Source organism: Opisthocomus hoazin, chromosome 4 (genome assembly GCF_030867145.1).
Source record: "Opisthocomus hoazin isolate bOpiHoa1 chromosome 4, bOpiHoa1.hap1, whole genome shotgun sequence".
Classification (NCBI taxonomy): Eukaryota; Metazoa; Chordata; class Aves; order Opisthocomiformes; family Opisthocomidae; genus Opisthocomus; species Opisthocomus hoazin.
The window spans coordinates 67,019,008-67,037,703 of NC_134417.1; the positions used below are offsets into that span (position 1 = coordinate 67,019,008).

The following is an 18,696-nucleotide window of genomic DNA, read 5'->3' on the forward strand; positions in this document are numbered from 1 at the left end:
GAAGGAGGAAGGGAGAGGAGGACCAAGAGCAAGGATCATAAAACCCAAGCTTTTAAAAGTGGCCTGGAGGAAACGGTCATTCACAGATAGGAAAGGCAAGCTGGGCTGTCAGACTGTAGTCTGAGAAATATTTTAGAGGAATAAAAGCAGCTCCTGCTTCTCTCCTCTGCCTTTGGATTTTTGCAAACCAGAGGCAGGTATGCTATTGCCGGTTCAAAGGTCATCTGAGCTGGCCTCTGAAGCACAGTGAGAGAGAGACACACCGAACCATGCCCTGACTACAAGCAGGTAACTGTGAAGGCTCAACGATACCGGGTATGTGCGTGTCTGTAACACTGACCTGTAAGGAATATTGAAGATGGTCAGCATGGTCCAGCCCAGACTCTACGCTGAGGTGCTTATTTTACAGACTCCAGTTGCATTGCCTGCCCTAGGCTGGGTACTCCACCAGTAACAAAGAAGCAAGGTTTAAACTCAGAAACACTGCAATAATTCATCACATGGCAGAATGTAGCTAGAATGGATTAAATTTTCTAGCACTGTGTTGATTTACCTCCAGCAGACAGCATTACCATCCCACAAATCGGAGAAATACACAGACAAAAGCAATGACAGTTCCCTTCAAACGAAAACAGAGTAGTGGCAAGAAAGAGCATGAGACATTGCACACAGACAAGCAGAGAGGTCTAAGTATTGTTCTGCACTTTTTGAAAATCTGTACACAAAAGAGCAAAGTCATTTCTGCAGGAACAGGTTGACGAGAGTAGGGTACATTTAAGGAAATACAGTACATGCACTATCTTGCAGAGTTAAAGAAGGGAGAGATTGACAAGGAACCCATAATTAAAAATCAAGCCATTATTTTGAGCCTTTCTGTACTAAAATTTTATGCATAAATTAAGGTTGAGTTTTCAATATTTGAAGAGAAGACACTGAGAGATTTAAAGATAAAAGTTCTAATCATATGGGAAAGGAATATGCTAAACAAAGATTTAAAACAAATCTTCAAAATAATTCAGTTACTGTGGGAAATGGAGGTCTTACTCTACAGTTAAAACATGTAAAACATTCCGAATGTCAACCAAAACAACCTCTAATATTAAATCAAGAAGCTTTATATCTATGGTTTGTGTTTGGCATAGAATTTGTTTTGCAAGAGAAAATGGCACAGATCAAGATTTTCATGGTGCAGAACACCACTTCTGAACAATGAAACTCAACCTTGTTTAAAATCCAGATTTGCCAACAATGCAAAAACTATGGAAATGACAGATCACGATCACAATTTGACTTCAAAATCTGTAATAATGCTGTGCTTAAGTTCAATCTCTTGCAAAGTACTTCAAATCAAAAGACAGCTAGGGTCTGTTGGAAAAATAATAGGAAAACGCTTAAAAGAATTCTTCTAAAATCCTGAGGAATCCATTACAGATCTTATTTGGAACTACTACATGACAACACTTGTGAAACCAGGACTGTCAGGTACTAATGATGTTTAGTGGTCAGATTTTATTAACCTGAAGTTGTTGTAAGAATTTACAATACTCTTCTTTTTGCATAAAAATTCCAGAAAGATGATGTATAGTAATATGGGTTTGCATAATCCCAAACCTTTGCAGGTGTATGAAGGCAAAACCAGTGGGCTGCCAGGAAGCTATAGCTTATTTCTATGAGACAACAATGGCAGCAAACCTAGAAGAGTCAGAAAACACCTTCCTTCTCCTACTGCAGAAGCAGCTGAAAATACAAATTTTGAGTCCTACAGATATGAAGCAGAACATGCCAGCAGCAAGGACTAGATCCAGAAATCTGGCTATCAATAAAAATTTTGCCAAATTTTCAGTCCTGCACAAAAACCTTCTAAATGTGAGGATCACAGGACTTCTGACTTCCATATCACCCCTTCCTTCTCCTCCTGCCTATTATTATAGGCCCAGATTTAACAGCATTCCCAGTTCATGGTGGTCATGCACACCTTCATTCACTAGATAAAAGCACTACTTGCAGTCTATTGCAATAACTATATCCTTCAACTACCTTGGATACTTTAGCATTCACATGATTTACTATCATCAGATATTAAAACCTTACCCAGAGAAAGCAAACAACTTGTCCAAGATTGGTAAGTGAAAATCCTGAAACATGAATGCCCAGAAAAAGACTAATGCATTAACTCCTTAGGCCCCCAAATTTGAAATGATCTGATTTTCCAGGGGGCTAAATTCTCTACTCCCACTGAAGTCAATGAAAGCAGTAAAGAACAAGACTGCGTAGGCTGTTCCTTCCCATGCCAGTCAGACACCACCACAACACAGTGATACACAATTATCTTCTGCTAAACAAAATACGGCTTACTTGCCAAATGACACAAGCACTCCATATGCAAAGACATGACAGTTAAACAACAGTCACCTGAGCACAATCTTGTTTATTTGTGGCATTTCTCCTGAAAACTAAACACATCTGGCTCCCTTGGTACTTACTCTCTGCAGAACAAATCTTCATGTTTGCTGCTCTCAGCCAATATACATCTCACAAAGACACATCTATACAAGACACAAAAGTAGCCTAAGATCCTTCATATGAACTCCGCACTACTCAAAATTAGTTCAGATATGTTTAGATAAGGCACGCCTTTGGATCTCCGTTTAGGCAGAACCACGTTCAACAATCCTGAAACTACAGCTGCATTCCACCCTTCCAGCCTCCATGTTCTCCTTGCTGCAAACCTCATTATTGTGCTCTGTGGTATGCTCTTTATTTTTTTAGACTTTCTTAACTGCTACCCTTAAACAGTCAGTTTCAATCTGGCTCTCTCGATGTAAGGTAATACCTCACACAAACACACTGGAGAGCACATGATACTTACTTAAAAGAAAACACGCAAGTATTTCACTGTTCCTCCAAGCAAAGCTTGTTCTGGAACAGAAAGAAAACTTGTTCTTTGTTTTGTGAAAACCTTGGCCCTTCTTCCTATCATCACTTTCAAATTTCATGCCTCCAGGCTGAAAACATTCCATTTTCATCAAGCCATTTTCTTAAATCTGCACAACACTCACATCTGTCACAAGCTTTTGCTCTGCTCCTTTGAGGTGTTTCTGCAGCTCCCACACTCTTGGCAAGAACTGACTCCAGGTACAAATCCAACACCCTCCTTTATTCATCATTTGGATGTATGATTAACTTTCTTTTTTCAAAGTTGTTGCCTTAAGCTCTGGCTGTTGACTACCCCCATATGAGAAACTACAACTTGTTCAGTGTTGGACCATGTTTTTGCTTCTTTGGGCTCAGAATTCATAATGAAGTTGGATCCACACGTTGCATAATCTGGCCAATATGATACTGACATCCAAGGTTTGGCACCTGCAAGAGTTCCTGCTGGGTGTGTTCCATCCCCCTATTTATTCACAGACTTCATCTTGACATGGAAACTACTTCTCCAAAACACCACTGATTTATTGCACCAAACATAATAAAGGATTTAAATTCATGGACATACACAGTTTGACCTACGTATGACAATGCACATGAACATGCAACATTCAGTCTAGATCACATTTCACAGGTACTAAGTTACATTTGCTACAATTCCTGGTTCTAGGATAACGTCAGCCCTTCCCAGCAAATTTTGTAATACATTCTTTGGTCAAGGCAGAAGATATGGACATTAATGCACTGGAAAAAGAAGTAAAAATCTTATTGTCAGAGATGAGGATTTACTTACTCAGCTTGCATTTGCCAATGTGTTCTTCTAGCCCTTTGCTTTCTCTAGTAATTCCTTTTGAGCTACTTCTGTGCATCCAGGGAGTGCATCATCATAAAGCTGCACTCCAGGGCCTATGCTCTGCTAAAAAGAAAAAAAAAAAAAAAAAGAAAAAAAAAGAAATTCAAAGTATAAATATTCTCGTTTCCACAAGCAGGACCTCTGATAGTAGTAAAGAGGACCTTACTAAGTTACATTATCCACAAAACGTGCATAGCTTTAGGCAGCCACATGTTAACAGAATTTAGAAGTTCTCATTTTTCAGCCATTAACTCTGATAATTGTATTTCACATATGCTTTTGAACAGACACCCACTCTTACCTTCCCAGGTGGGGGAGGTTTGCCTTGATGTGCATTACAAAAAAGGCTGAAACAAGCAATTTTTGTAGATAACTTAAGAAGTGATGAACAATGAAGACACAAGAATTAGTTCAGAATTTTTAACTAATTTAATGATCAGACTAACTTCTCTATGCAGAATTTACAAGAAATTAAGTCAAATTAAAACCCAGAGATTTAGGAATGACAGAGCTCACAGAAAGATGATGAAAATATTAATAATTTGGAGATATTTGTACTGGAATAAGTAGCCTATTAATCTAAGTACTACAGACAGACACTTTAGGAAATTCAGATAATGGTTCTGGTACTACGTTTTCCCCCATGAAAAATCAGTATATGTACAGTAGTTATTCTCTGTGTCATTCTGTAAGATGCAGCCTTTCCCAATACAGAGTAAGAAGAGAAAAATCAAACTTACCACTGCGTAGCTATTTTTGTATCTTTTGAGAATAGCCCTTAGAAACAGAGACAGAAACATTAATTCGTTGAACCAGCATGCTCCCTAAAAGCTTTGACTACAGGAAAAACTGTGTGATGGAAATCACAGCCAACACTTTTTGTTGTTTTAAACTAAGGTATGGGCTACCAGTGAGCACCCAGCAGCAAGTATGTTTGAAATGGAAGTCTCATAAAAGCAAAGCACACCTCATTATTGTTTCACTCACTGCTGCCCAACAGTGCCCTAAAGAGGGAGAGAGGGGCAAACATGGGCCATTTGTACATATAAAAGCTCTCCTATAATGTTGAGAACCAATATTTCAGGTGCGGTAAAGCACATCTGAAAAGCCACAAGACCTACTCAGCACATGTGAAACTATAACCTCCATGGTAAGGGCAGAGTCACTGACACACAGGGCTACTGGCTGTACAAGTGCTGGCTCAGCAAACTGAAGTGCCTGTGGGCTGTTTTAACTTACAGGGCACTTCTTACTTCTTCCAAGTTCTTTTTTTCATTTGTTCTTGTTTACCGCTTCCATATTTGGACATATATATCCTTCTTTCTCTGAACACATGGCATTTTCCGAAATCGATGCCAAATTCTAGAGAAAACTACAATATTACATAATTCAGTCTTTCGAGCTCTTCTTAACCATTTAAAAATCCAGAAAAAGAGAAAATACATGGGCCAAATCAACTAAAACCACAGCTTGTAAAAAAGTATTTATTTTCAACTCTGGAAGTTAATTTTGAATAATGTGCTTTGTTTCAATATGCATCTGTTGGGTGTATAATATTAAAATTCTTAAAACCCTAATTTTGAAGAATTTGTTGTTGTATACACAGTCCTGCAGCATTGCTGCATGTAGTCAAACACTGCATAAAAACTAGTAGTATACAGCAGTCACAAATTACCACATTAATACATCAAAAGTATTCCAGTAAACATTAGAAAGACAGAAGTACAAAAGAAGTAAGAATCCTTGGAATGTCATGAAAGCTGGTGTTATAAGCTCCTCAGGCCTGGCAAAGCGAAACAAAAATTGTAGTTGTCCTTTTTATGTCTTACATAGTAACTTGGTATAATAGTTGCTAACCTTGCTAAAAGCTATATATAGATACAGAAATATTTTCCCCACAAGAGTGCCTTCAAAAAAAAGGGGGGGGAAAGAAGAAAAAGGACTACAGTTCCTTGGTTTTTTTTAGCAGGCCTGATCTTCAGAAGCACTGAACACTTGCAAGCGTTTGTTATCTATAATCAAGCTGGAAGCACCTGTGCTCTAAAACACAAAGAGGCAAATGGATTAAGTGGTGTTCCTTCTGCATGAAGTCAACTGCCAAGTGCATCTCAAGAGCAAAATAAAGCTTTGAACCAAGTCTGCAGAATGCATGGGGAAACAGTAATTGTCACTACTGCATCCCTAAAAAACGAAGGTTTTATACTCCAGAATTAAAAGGTTTTAGCTCAAAACTATTGCAGTAAGTGTTAGAAGCCAGCTTTCTACTTGCCAAAGCAAATGTACTATATATGGAATACAGACCAATTTCTGTAAAAATGTCTCTTCACTGCATTCCTTTCCATTCATTTCTGTTACAGACAGTCTGTTAAATTACAGTACAAGGAGAAAGAAATACAGCGGGAGTATTTCTAACTAACATCTAGTCATCAGCGGCTGATACAAACAAGCTGTTTTGTCCACTTCATTTTATGAACGTAAGGATGTAATTCTTAAAAAGTGCACGACATCACCCAAAGCTTCTCAGGCAAGTCAAAGTCTGTCTTGCAGGGCTGAGTCAGTGCTGCATGCTTTGGTATCCCAGCCTCAAAATACGACAAACAAAAAAGACACAGATACTCACCCACGCGCAAGGGCTGCTATGAAGGAAGCAGGGGGACAAGGCAGGCCCTTGTGGCACTTGCTTACATACCAATGACATGTAACCATTTCTTCTCAGGCAGTGTATCTCACAAACACATTTTAGAAAAACATAGCCTTCTTTCTATGCAGAGGTGACAGCACTGAACGCTACTACACTGTTGCTACAACATTAAAAAAAATTATGTTGACAGTTTTATAGTGTCTATAGGAATAACACCTCAGCGTGACATTACTTGGAAATAAAATGGTAATTAATGAGCTGACGACAGTACAGATGTTTACAAAAATCAGACACTTCGGTAGCATAAAAATTGTTGGAAAGCTACCAGTATTCTCACTCGTTTTACCACCACAGGATGAGCTAGCCATCTGAGATTGTTATGGCATAGCTGCACCTGTATGGCTTTGTACGTTTGCATAAAGGAACGAATCAAAAAATCACATATGACTTCAGAGTGGAAGCAAGCCTACTCAGAAATATAAAGTGCCATGAAACAGAAGAATACTTCTAGACAGAGACAAATGAAGGAGTGCGATTTCTGCTCTTAAATATCTATGTAGTCAAATTAGAAATGTGAATATATTCTGAAAGAAAGTCTCAGTATAAAGAGAATAAAGAATCCTTTATCCAGGATAATGAGCTGGCTGTCTAAAACACCAGAATATTTTGCACCTTAATGTCAGGCAGAACTTCAATACTGAAGGGCCTCTTACTATGTAAAGTTCCCCTTCACGAGATGGATTAATGGAAATTTAGAGCTGTAAAATGACTAAAGTCAGATTGTGTCAAGTCTTCTACAGCTTTCTCCTGCTTGTAAAGAGTTTAATAGGGTCAATACAATTTGAGTAAGCCAGACTACGTTTTTTCCTTCCAAACCTCAAAAGCATACAATCATTTTTTTTTGCTAATGCGCTTGGCTTGCAAGAGTGGAAATGCTTATGACATTTCATGAGAAATCAAAATTCTGTATGCAGAACAAAGGAAGGACGGTAGGTCATTTCCATGGATAATGAAAGAACTTACTTCAATTTGCAAATATCGAACATGACAATCCACCAGAAAGACAAAATAAAAGTAGAAACAGATGTATTTGTTGAGCTGGGGCTATAGTTGTAAAAGGCAAAAAAAAATCTTCAACTGCATTCTTTGCAATTCCAAGTAAATATTTCACAGAAACTCTCTATCCAAGTCTTGTCCCTATTTAAATGTATTTCTATACCAGCCTACACAGCGAAACATTTACAAAGTATTTGACAAAAAATCTACCCTCCGATGCATAACTGCCCTAAGATATTGCAAGTTTAAACAATGAATAGCTCTAGATGTGGTTCTACATGTAGTTGTAGTACACGGACTACTCTTACATATACTATATAGAAAGCTGAGTGTAGCTGCCTAAAAGAAAATGCCGTATTTACATAGCGCTGTGTCTTAAGTGGTTACACATGACATATACATACACCTACCCGCAAAATACATCACCGTTGCCAAGAACTGTATTTCTTCCTACACAGGAGGATTTGCTTCCACATCAGAGCAAATACTGTCATAGCTTTTGGGATATGCCAGAGACGTTAAATGATAGTCAAAAATCAGTGGTTAGCCCAGAAAGTGGCTGTGGGCAGTGCAAAGTGAGACAGCCCAGAATGTGGGCAGTGCGAAGTGAGACAGCCCGGAATGATCAGACCAGACTTAGGGAATGGGATACAACCTCGAATGGAGCCCACAAAACTGCAAGCCAGCAAAGCAAGAGCAGTGACGGGTCTCCCCGCACACGGGAGCCTGAAGCTTGGGCCCTGGCCATCCCCTCATGGCGCCCGGCTCCCCACTCCGCTAGCTGCACATACAGCTGCTCGACATTGAAAAAAACCCCTTACATTTACACGTGGGACACGGATACAGACTTAAACAGGAGTAAGATGTTCAGAAAACTGGTATTGCAAGGGCTTCAGCCACGACATCCCCCAAGAGCACACCGCACCCGCGTGGGCCAGACAGACTTGCGAGGTGTCCTGCCCTGCCCCGCTGCTCGCGTCCCGGCCTCACGGGAGGGCGCGGGGCTGCGAGAGGCCAGGGGCAAGGTGCCACAACCGCTGCCTTCCCTTCTCTTCCCTTTCCCACCCGGCGCCCCAACCGCGCCTCGCTTCGCCACGGCTTTGCTCCCGCCACAGCCGCACCGCCTGCCTGAGGCGAGCGCGGCCGGTCCCCGCCGCCGGCTGCCCCCGCCTCTCCCTGCGCTAGCGCCGAACCCCGGCGGGACAGGGCGGTGCAGGGCAGGCACCCGACCCTGCCAGGGGCCCGCAAGCCAGCCTGCCCCCGCCTAGAGGGGAAAGCGGGTCCTGCGGACCCCGCTGCCCAGGAACCCCGCACGGGACAGCTGCACTCCCCTCCCCGCGCCCTCCCGGCTCCCCCTAACACAACATGGCCGCCGCGGCAGGGTGCGGCGAGCGGCTCCTCCCGGCATGCCCCGCGGGGCAGGCGCGCTGCCTGGAGCCCGCCGGCGGGGCGGGGAAGGGCGGGGAGGGGAGGATGCTGCGGCCGCCGCGGGGCGAGGCGAGGCGGCGGTGGCACCGGCACGGCGCGGAGGATGCGGCGGCGGTGGCGGCAGCAGCAGGCGGAGGAGTGGCGAGCGATGCGGTGCTGCGTGGCGGGGCCCTGGCCGCACAGCGGGGGTGCCCTCACCACCCTCCTGCTGACAGGTCGGTCACGGCGGCGTTTCGCCGCGGCAAGCGGGCACCGGTCCTCGCCGGCAGCCGCCGGCCTGCGCCGCGGTGCCCCCCTCTCCCGCGGGCTCCGCGGCCCCTCGCAGTCCCGGCGGCTTCCCGGCGCGGCGGCGGACTCCCCGAGGGCGGCGCGGGGATGGCGGCCTGCCCGCCCCTCGTCTCCCCCACCGCGGAGAGGAGCGCCGCAGCCCCCCCCTCCCGGGGGAGCGCCCCGCGCCCGGCGGGGCGCCGAGCTGAGGGGAGCCCGGCGGGGGTGGGGGGCGAGGCCTGGCGGTGCGGGAGCGGGTTTGCCCGTAGTGAGGCCTGGCTGAGAGGCGCTGGATGGCGGGGGCGGCTCCGCTCCCGGGGACGGGACAGGGCCGGGCCGGGCCGGGCGGCAGCGCCCGCTGCTCTCCCCCGCTCCCTCGACCTGACAGGGCTGGTGCCTGTCCCCGAGGGCTGGGCGGTTTGGGGTGCGCGGGTCTCTTTCGGATCTTCCCCCCCCTGAAAATTTCTCATCTCGAGCACTGAATCCGACTGTGTCAGCATTAAGACTGCAGAAAAAGTCTTAATCCCGCTCCCTGATGCGTGTAAATAATAGCTGTCATGCAGCAGGCAGGTTTCACACCCGCAAGGTTCTTCACAGCGAAGCACTTCGGACTGGTAACGCTTACCAGCAGCCAAGCCACAATTGCCTGCATGAGACTGTTGCTGCCTGAAAAACAAGTTAACAGCAAAAAATCTATTTCTTTAGGTTATTTGGTGGCCTGACAGGCCAGTGGTGTGTCATCTGAAAGCTAACAATCTGCTCAATATCTTCTTGAATAACATCTAGGTACACTTGTAATACTTCCTTAAGTATATGGCCATGCTTGTGTTAGGATACTGACAGCAGAAGTGACATGAGACACTGGGAATACTAAAGGTGCACATAGCACCTAAGCATGGAGTTGTTCAATATGAGGATAAAACTTTGCATTTGCTAGATGAAAGATACTGCTTTCTCCTGATGTGTGAATTCTTCCTGCCTCTTCTGGCTCCCTCTCACAAGATGAGCTGTGGGACAGAAACCAAGAAAGAACTAGGATGGTCTTAGGATAAGCTTTCAGTATCAACTAAGATATTATGTTTAAAAAGCCCCAACTGAAATGAGCTGCTAGAAGCTGAGTTATGAGCTTAATCCACAAGTCCCTTCCAGGCTACGTGGTAAGGGAAGAGATCTTAAGGTTTTTTAGTGTTAACTTTTCCACTTAAAATTCAGACCTTTTTAAGCTTGGTTCAGTTGGATTTCATTAGTTAAGGCAGCATAACACATGGTTTGAGACTAATGCAAAAAAGGAAGTGTGAACTGAAGTTCAGTTAAATTCTCTTAAGTGATATCTGTATAACATTTATTCTTCACCAAGATGGAATTTTATAGTATATCTCTGGTCTGAATTCAGGTACAATACAAGACAGCTCATAGAAGTTGAGTGATTTAGCTCACTTGAGCTCTCCCTGCACCACCCCAGTTTAAAAAAAAAACAAAAACCTCCCTAAACCCACCCCAAAACAAACCCCATTATTTTCATGGTAGCATCCTCCTGCCTTCCCAGAGCTTGCCATCTTAACTATGACCACGTGAAAGAACTTCCAGCCTGGACTGCTGACTCTGAGATGAGCTACAGCCCTGTGTGAAAATCCTTTCTTTTGAATTCTGTTCTTAAGTTCACTCTACAGTACTGAAGCATTACTTAACCAGGCAAAAGACATCTTACAGACAAAATGGAACATGAGAAGTAGCACAAGATCTGTGAGTAGATTTCTTGGAGTTCTCCTCCACCAGTAGAGATTAGTTTTTCCCATTTCTGCTCTAGCACTTGATCTGCAGAAGAAACTTGACTTGTAATTTTTGCACTTCTTAAAGATGTGTGAAACATAAAGGCTTTTTGGAGGAGGCTGTTTGTTGTCACAGGTCTGGGTTTTGTGTCTCCGCTACCCCTCATAGCAAAACATTAACTCAAAATCCAGGGATTTCAAGAGATTGAAGAGTTTGAAGGCTATAAGAGTGATTTCCAAAGTCCAACATTTGTTCCTAGGGGCCTAATACAATACTCAAATTGAAGGTACAGACTCTGAAACAGTAGCTAATGATCGTTTTCCCCACTGCTAGAAAAAATGGGACTTGACATTGTTGTGAGAAGTAACATTTAGGGTTCAGCATTTCTGATACAAACTAGGTCATTCTTTGACTTCAGCTTCACAGAAACAGACATGGTAGAAGTTTACTAGATTAAACTAGTAGAGATGTCTGCCATACTAGAGTTGGCAGACCAATGGATTGCCCCCATATTCTGCTTCTACAGAGAGAGTGGTCATCAAGATGTTGTTTGAATGGCTGTGGCCATCTTATGGTCTTTGCCCTATATTTCTACACTTAATTAGTTATTAGAGCCTGTGTTGCCCCTGGAACCCCTGTTTTATCTCAGGAACAGGGCGTCGTAGAGCAATGGGGAGTCATATTCCCCCTTACCTGTAAAGGGGTCAAAATGGGGAAGGAGCTCATTAGTTCTCACTTCAGAAGCTGTGATTAGGTGGTCATGTTAATTTGCCATAAAGCTACATTGCTGCCAGAAAACATTCTCCTGCCCTTCCACAGCTAGGCATTTTTCACTGTTTCCCTTGGGGGCACTGAGTAACTTAAACGGTGATAATGTGAATTGGGTCAGCTGATCCACCCACAGACAAAAATTGTTCACTGAAATCAATTTACTGTCCAGGACTGGTACGGGATCATTTACAGTGGTGTGTGCTAGGTGGCCAGGAATGTGCTGGGAATCCCCCCTTTCCACAGAGCTGTAAACAATGCTAGTTTAAAACAACCGTGAAATCATGGGCTAGGGCGGGTGTTGAGGAGGCTGAACCAGATCCCTGCAACTTGTCCCGCTGTTCGCAGCAGAAGTGCCTTTGCCAGCGCTCTGCTTCTCAGCCGTACCCTGCAGAGGGAGGCAGAACATGTCGCGGATGATCTGCTCTTCCAGTGTTTTCAAACTAATACCGTAGTATACCTGCCTCTTTTTCTTCTGTGGGTGCAACCATAAGGGCAAAGAAACAGGTTTTCTTTGTACAGGGCTCCGAATCTCTGCCTGTGAAGATGTTGCCTGTCAAGCCTCTGTACTAATCTGACCCAGACCAATAAATAAAATCTATTGTCAGTAAATACTTGCTTGAATAGGTAATTACAGGAGGGAAAAGCTGGCCATTCTGTTAGTATGCTTTTCATTACAGAAGAAGCAGCTTACATGGAGACATCTTAGAGGCCCTAAAGCCGGACAACAAGAAGTCAGCTTATAGCAGGAATTAATCTTCTAGACATATAACTTTTAGTATGGAAGGAGAGGCATATTTTTGCTCCTTAATGTTTTTAGATTTGGTTAGAAGTTCAGTAAAGTACTTCAGGAGTTACAGTCACCGAAGTAAAAACCTTTCTTTATGAGAAAAATTGTTTCCAATCAAACTAAGAAGAAAGAATTTCAGACCTAGACAAGAATAGCTGCTTTGTTACAGCTTTTGGGCTCTTCTTGAATAGATATTGATAAATTTACAGCAGACACTATCAGTGTACAGTGCCTTCTTTTGGCAGAGCTCTAGAGTAAAGGAGGCAGTTGCTAGTTCTGGTTACTTCCATAGCAGTTTGAAAGAAACAGAAGAGAAGAGCCAGGAAACCAGAGAACACATATTAATTTCCCTCCTGATCAGTTGAACTGCTTTTCGGCCAAGTAGTAGCAAGAAGTAGTAGAACCAAAAAGTGCTCTAACCTGAGAAGAGTTTTTCATTACTATCTTGCTGCACTGTTTTCAATGCGAAACAGGGTGCTACAGATTGAGAGCTGAAGGTATGAATTTCAGTATTCACTGAGAAGTATTACTGTGTTGGAATTAGCACAAACACGTTACCTAGGTCAAAAGCATACATTGTTTTGCTAACAGCATAGTTATGGGGCTCATTATGTAATGCCAACAAATTTGTTTACGTAAACATAGACTGTGCCTAAATGTTGTTACAATTGCCACACAAACCAACAAAATGCCTTTTAAATGTAGATTATTTTTAGTGGTAGTCTAAGCCATGAAGATAGAAGTTTTAAAGAACAATCTAGTAATCAAACAGAAATCTCAGCATCTTGAAATTTGTGACTTTTCTGAATTCCTTCAGTTTTTTAAATCAGTGCCACCTCAGAAATTTGGAATGTAATTGCAGGGATACTCTGATAATTTGTATCAAGAGATGACAGAAATGTAGGGGGTATCCTGGAATAGCAGGCTGACAGGGTGACCTGCCCATACCTCTTGGTTACACTATGGGCTTGGGGCTGGACTGCAGGAACTAGCAGTGTTTTCCTCACCTTCATGGAAAAGCTAATTTAATTTGATTCTCGTCAGGCCTGCAGGAGGGAGAAGGGTGGTGGGTAAATGTTACTATTAATAAAGGATGAGGCTTTTGCTCTCCCAGTAGTTAATCTGCAGCATTGCCAAGAATGCAAATGCTGCAGTTTCACAGTGAGACTGACAAAATACCTGATTCAGTTACTTTTCTCAAATGACCTTGGAGAAATATTCAGATGTTACAGTAATCAGTGGATAGCTCAGAAACAGGTAGAAAACCATTACCTACCCGAGCAAAGATGAGTAAGTGTAGAGCTTGGAAGCATTTCTGGGTTTGGTATTAACTTTCACATAGTTATAGTAAGTGGAGCGCAGAGGGACCTGAGCAAACCGCAACGGAGAACTAACACAAATTAATTTTTATTTCTCGTGTAGTAGCTGTGGTTGAAGGGGATCGTATGTGGTAGAAAATATCCAGTCTCAATGTGAATTTCCACTGAGAGAATCCACTTCAATTCAAAGTAAATTTCTACAGTGATGGTTGGTTACATACTGCATAATAGGTAAGAGGAAGGGGTGTGGAGGTTGAAAGAGGAGGGAGAGTAGATGGTGATGCAACTTCTGCCTCCTCTAGTGGCCAGCGTCGCCAGCTGGGTGAGTATCTCAGTGCCGACACCAGTGGATCCTCACTGACTGCCTGGGTACGAGCTCTGATTTGAGCTGTGGGCGCTGTGGGCTCAGCACCTCCATGCAGATGGTCCCCTCTTGGCAGATGTTTGGTTTCACCTTGGTGGTGTCAGTTTCTGACTGTTCTGCTCTGCAGTTCTCAGCAGCCCATCAGAAATCTGTGCTGTGTCTGGACCTGTGCTTCCAGATCAGGATGCAGGAAGGGCTCTGAGCCAGATGGGATATGCGGTAGAAGAGTGCAAGGGTAGTTTTTTGGAGCAGGGTTTTGTGCGAAGAGAGTAAGGGGTAGTGGAAGCATGGCCTGAGGTCCTGGTCTGTGGCATGAAAGTATCAAGCACATGTTTAGGTCAGGTCCCGGGTAGAGGTCTGGGAGAGAGGAGAAGTGCCAGGTTTTGAGAGCTGGAGCCGTGTGCTGCATTAGTAGTGGGAGAGGTGGGCTTGAGATCCTGGTTCAAGGAAGCAACAAGGAGGATAGGTAAGGGTGCAGGATGGTGTGTGGATGTTAGAGTGCAATAAAGGAGTGGGGAATGTGAAGTTGGTCTGCGATACTTAGGTCCTTTTTTGATTGTGAGGTGGGCAGAAATTGTTGTGTGTATCTTCTATGGTAAATATTCTGCTGTTAAATATTAATACTTAAAACTTTAACGTAAAACCTATGCAAATATAATTAAAGAAATTAAAGAATTAAAGAAAGGAGAAAATAATAGAAATATAATGTAAACAATTGATATTTATAAAATAACACAATTAAAGAAAAATATTAAAGGAAAAAGTAAAAATATTGATTTAAGGAAAATTAAAATTTAAAGGTTGATTAAAGAAAAAAGAAAACAGTGTAGACGTACTTCACCTAGGCATGTGCAAGTCCTGGGCACAGAGGTGTGAGTTGCTCCTGCTGTTGGAAGCACTGGTGGGTGCTCCAGCAACTGTGGCAACGTGTAACAAACTGAAGAACCTGACAGTATTAATGTTTTTTTAAGCGTGAGTATGAGGCTGATCAAATGAATTCTAGACTGTCTCTTTGATAAAATGTGTAGTTTGAATCCTGTAGTATAAGGCCTCTTTTGTCATCCTTAATCATATTCACAGATCTTTCTTGAGCTTTCTTCGTGTTGTCATTATGCTCCTTGAAGGCTCTATGTAAGTACTAGACACAGCATCTGAACAGTGATCATATCTGTGTCAAGTACAAAAATAAAATCTCCCTGCTCCTCCTTGATGTTGCTGTTTACCTATCAGCCGTTCTAACCAGTCATCTGCTGAAGGCTTCTGTTCAACCAGTTATTACCTGACGCATGTCCCTAGTTTTTTATCAAAGTTCAGCATCCCTGAAGTGCGTGCTCTGTCCTGTGTGTATGGCATGCTGACTTTGTTCCTGGGGGGGCATTTACATTTTGCTCTATTGAAGTGTACATCACTGATCACCTTTTTACCAAACAATGCAGACTGTTAGTGGCATGTCATCTCCATTATTTGTCGATCTCCTAGCCTTTGTTTTTACCTGCAGATTTTATCAGTATATATTATACATCCAGGTCATTTTATATATATGTATATAAAAAAAGTAAAATTGCATGAGGCCAGTGCCAGAACCTTGTGAGGCCCACTAGAAATCTCGTATAACAGATTAACTGTCCAGCAGCCCTGTTCTCTTGCTTGGGACTGCCACGTCTGTGGTGAAAGCTGTTGAATGGGCAGTGTACTCCTGAATTGTTTCGTTTCACACCTGTCATTTGAACTCAAATAGATAGTGAGATATGTTTATATTAAAACATCACACTGTGAACTCTAGGATCCGAAAACAGGCACGCTGGCTGCTTTTCCAGTTCCACAGTGAAATGCAGCGCAGGGTGGAGAAGTGGACAAGCAACCGCTTTAATCCCCACAGCTAAACCTAGCGCAGCTTGTGAACCCAAATCAAACGCACTTGCTAATTATGTATATTAAAAAAAATACGTCTTGGAACCTGTCTTTTTTTTTAATTCCTTTTAAATATGCTAGAATGATTTTAGATCTAGTTTCTCAATCAAAGTGCTAGGTGGTACGCTGTATATCTAAGGGTAACATGCTGTTATTACTATCTTTATCAGAAAAAACTGTGGGCTTATCAAAAGCGTCTGAAAAGATGCATTAAATCCTTGTTGACTGTGATAAGTATAGTACTCTTCTCCATTTAATAATTCAGTAATCACATCTTGCATTAATTGTTTTGCTTGGTGCTGATTTGTAGCTGACAAGCCTCCAATTGCCCAGCTCATCCTGTTGAAATATTGGAACAACTTTATTTTACCTTTTTGTAATTTCTTGAGTGTTCCAAGAATTATGGAAAATTTACACTAAAGGTCATATGCAGCGCTGAGTTGGATAAATCACTGGCATGGTACATGTAATTTTTTTTATTACGCTTCATCCTCAATTCAGTTTTAGGTGCTTTCTGTAAATTATCATTAATAAATGACTCGCTCACATGCATAGATTTGAGTATTTGTGTATCTTGACTACTGCTTAAGCCAGATCTGCCGCGCCTCCTAAATACTGTTCAGAGAATGCGGTATCGGTAATGTAATAGCTGACCGGTGTAACTATGTCAGCAGAAGTTTCCACAGATGTTCAAGCTTCCAGTGTAAATGATATTTGCATACTTTGAATGTTTGCCAGTAAGCGTTCATATCTTCCTGCAAACTGGTGTGTCTGTACACAGGTACTGCTACTTGATGTTTCTGATATTGCTGTTTCTACAAGGAAGTTAAGATGCTAACTCGATGATAATATCTTGACTGGGGTTTGACATGAGTCCTCGCTCCCAAATTATTTCAAAAGACTGTTTATTATGGCCACCTTCCCTTTCCTAGCATCTGATTGCTTCCCTCTTTCAGTTGGCATGTAACTATACAAACAGCTGATATATCTATTATTCATCACAGAAGAAAAGGAACAAAAGAACAGTAAGTGGGAAGTGAGGAGGGAGCTTTCGCAGGCAGTTCTGCAATGGAGTCTTTGTCAGCTCCACAGCTACTTTCTGTCTCCTGTAATCATTTGCTCCTCACCACATATCAACCTTCTTGCTCCTTCAGCTGTACTGGTCCAGCCGTTTTCAGGCTGTGTTCTAGCTGTGTGGGATGAAGACAACCGTTTTTAACGGATTCTTTTTTCAAATGATTATTGGTTATGCCTGCAAGGGTAGGCGATCAGCCTCATGTGTCTTTATATAAACAAAGCTGTGCTCTTGGTTATCTTACTTTCCTGACTTTGGCCAAAATATACTACTATGCTAGTGAAAGTAACTTTAGATATGTCTTTGCCTGTATATGAGGTTTTACCAGTGCAGATATATTTATCAGAGAATGCTCTTCATCATCTTTATTATCAGTATAATTATGCCAGCAGAAGTGTCTCCAGAGATTTAAGCATTTAGTGTAAACTTAGCTTATTTGGAAAAATAAGTGTCAAAAAGGTGACTGTCAGATCATTATGTGTTTACGTATTCAAATCAAACATCACTATTTTTTTTTAACCTGAGGTTCCTAAACGCTGGCAAAAACCAAAACTTGGTTTAGAAGGCACCTGATGCCATCTGATACTTGGTTTGTGGGAGTCTGTTGATCTGACTAATTTTTTTTTTTGCATTTGTTTTATTCTGAAAAGCTTTTTTGTTAAGCTCTGCTGATGGCAATTATGGAACAGTTAACTGGACGACTAAGCAAGCCCACAGTTATATTATCAGCAGAATAAAGGCTGTTGAGAAGAATGGTGAGTTTAGGTTGTAAATTTAAATCCCATGTTGGTTCAGTCAAATCTGCTTTTAATATGACTCTTGCTTTTTCAGTCATGTCCTTGTTTTAGGAATAAGGTGCTATTTCAAGGTAAGTAATTTGGAAAAATTTACATTTCTTTAATCTTCTAAACATTCACAGACCTGCGTGTCTTTGTGAGTCTTCCCCAATTTTTTCTGTTCCTGTAGCTTTGCTTGAAATAACAGCTGTGTGTATACCTAATATTGCACATTTTCTTCTCATGGCTGGTTGCTTGGAGATACTTTTGCAGTTTGCTTAATGCAATAACTTGTCTGTAACAATTTAAAAAGATCCTTTTGTGTACCTATGTAAAAAGACTGTTTTACTGTCATTTGTGCAAGTACACATTGAATACTTTAGCTAGTGTACACTAGCTGAGGAGAGACTTTGCACTAATTGCCCATCCAGGCAGGCAATCTGGATTAGCCCCCAAATCAAGATATTTGTGGGATTGCGCTTCATCTGCTAAAAATCAGTGGGGAGAGAACCCACTGAAATTCCCAGAAAAAATTTCCAGGTGGCTTTTTTTCTGAAGATCGTTGACATACAGCCTTCAACCAACATGGTAAATCTTCTGAAATTTCTGGAGACGGGGATCATCTGTATCTGATAATAAGCTCTAGGCTGGAGGCTGATACAATCCCAGCTGAATTCCTGGCAGTGCCCATGTTCAAGCCCTACAAGAAGAACAGTTGGGACAGTTTCTGTACGTGTTTCAAGAAGT

General features: G+C 42.3%; 1 protein-coding gene across 1 annotated transcript in view; it reads left to right on the plus strand.

Annotated features, from left to right (window-relative positions):
* The first annotated feature begins 8,954 nt into the window (after window positions 1-8,954).
* SGCE (sarcoglycan epsilon) overlaps window positions 8,955-18,696 on the plus strand; it is a 34,073-nt gene continuing 24,331 nt past the window's right edge. The window contains 3 exon segments of the mRNA XM_075419326.1: window positions 8,955-8,983; window positions 8,985-9,124; window positions 17,824-17,928. Of these exon segments, the coding sequence (XP_075275441.1) occupies window positions 8,955-8,983; window positions 8,985-9,124; window positions 17,824-17,928 (274 nt within the window).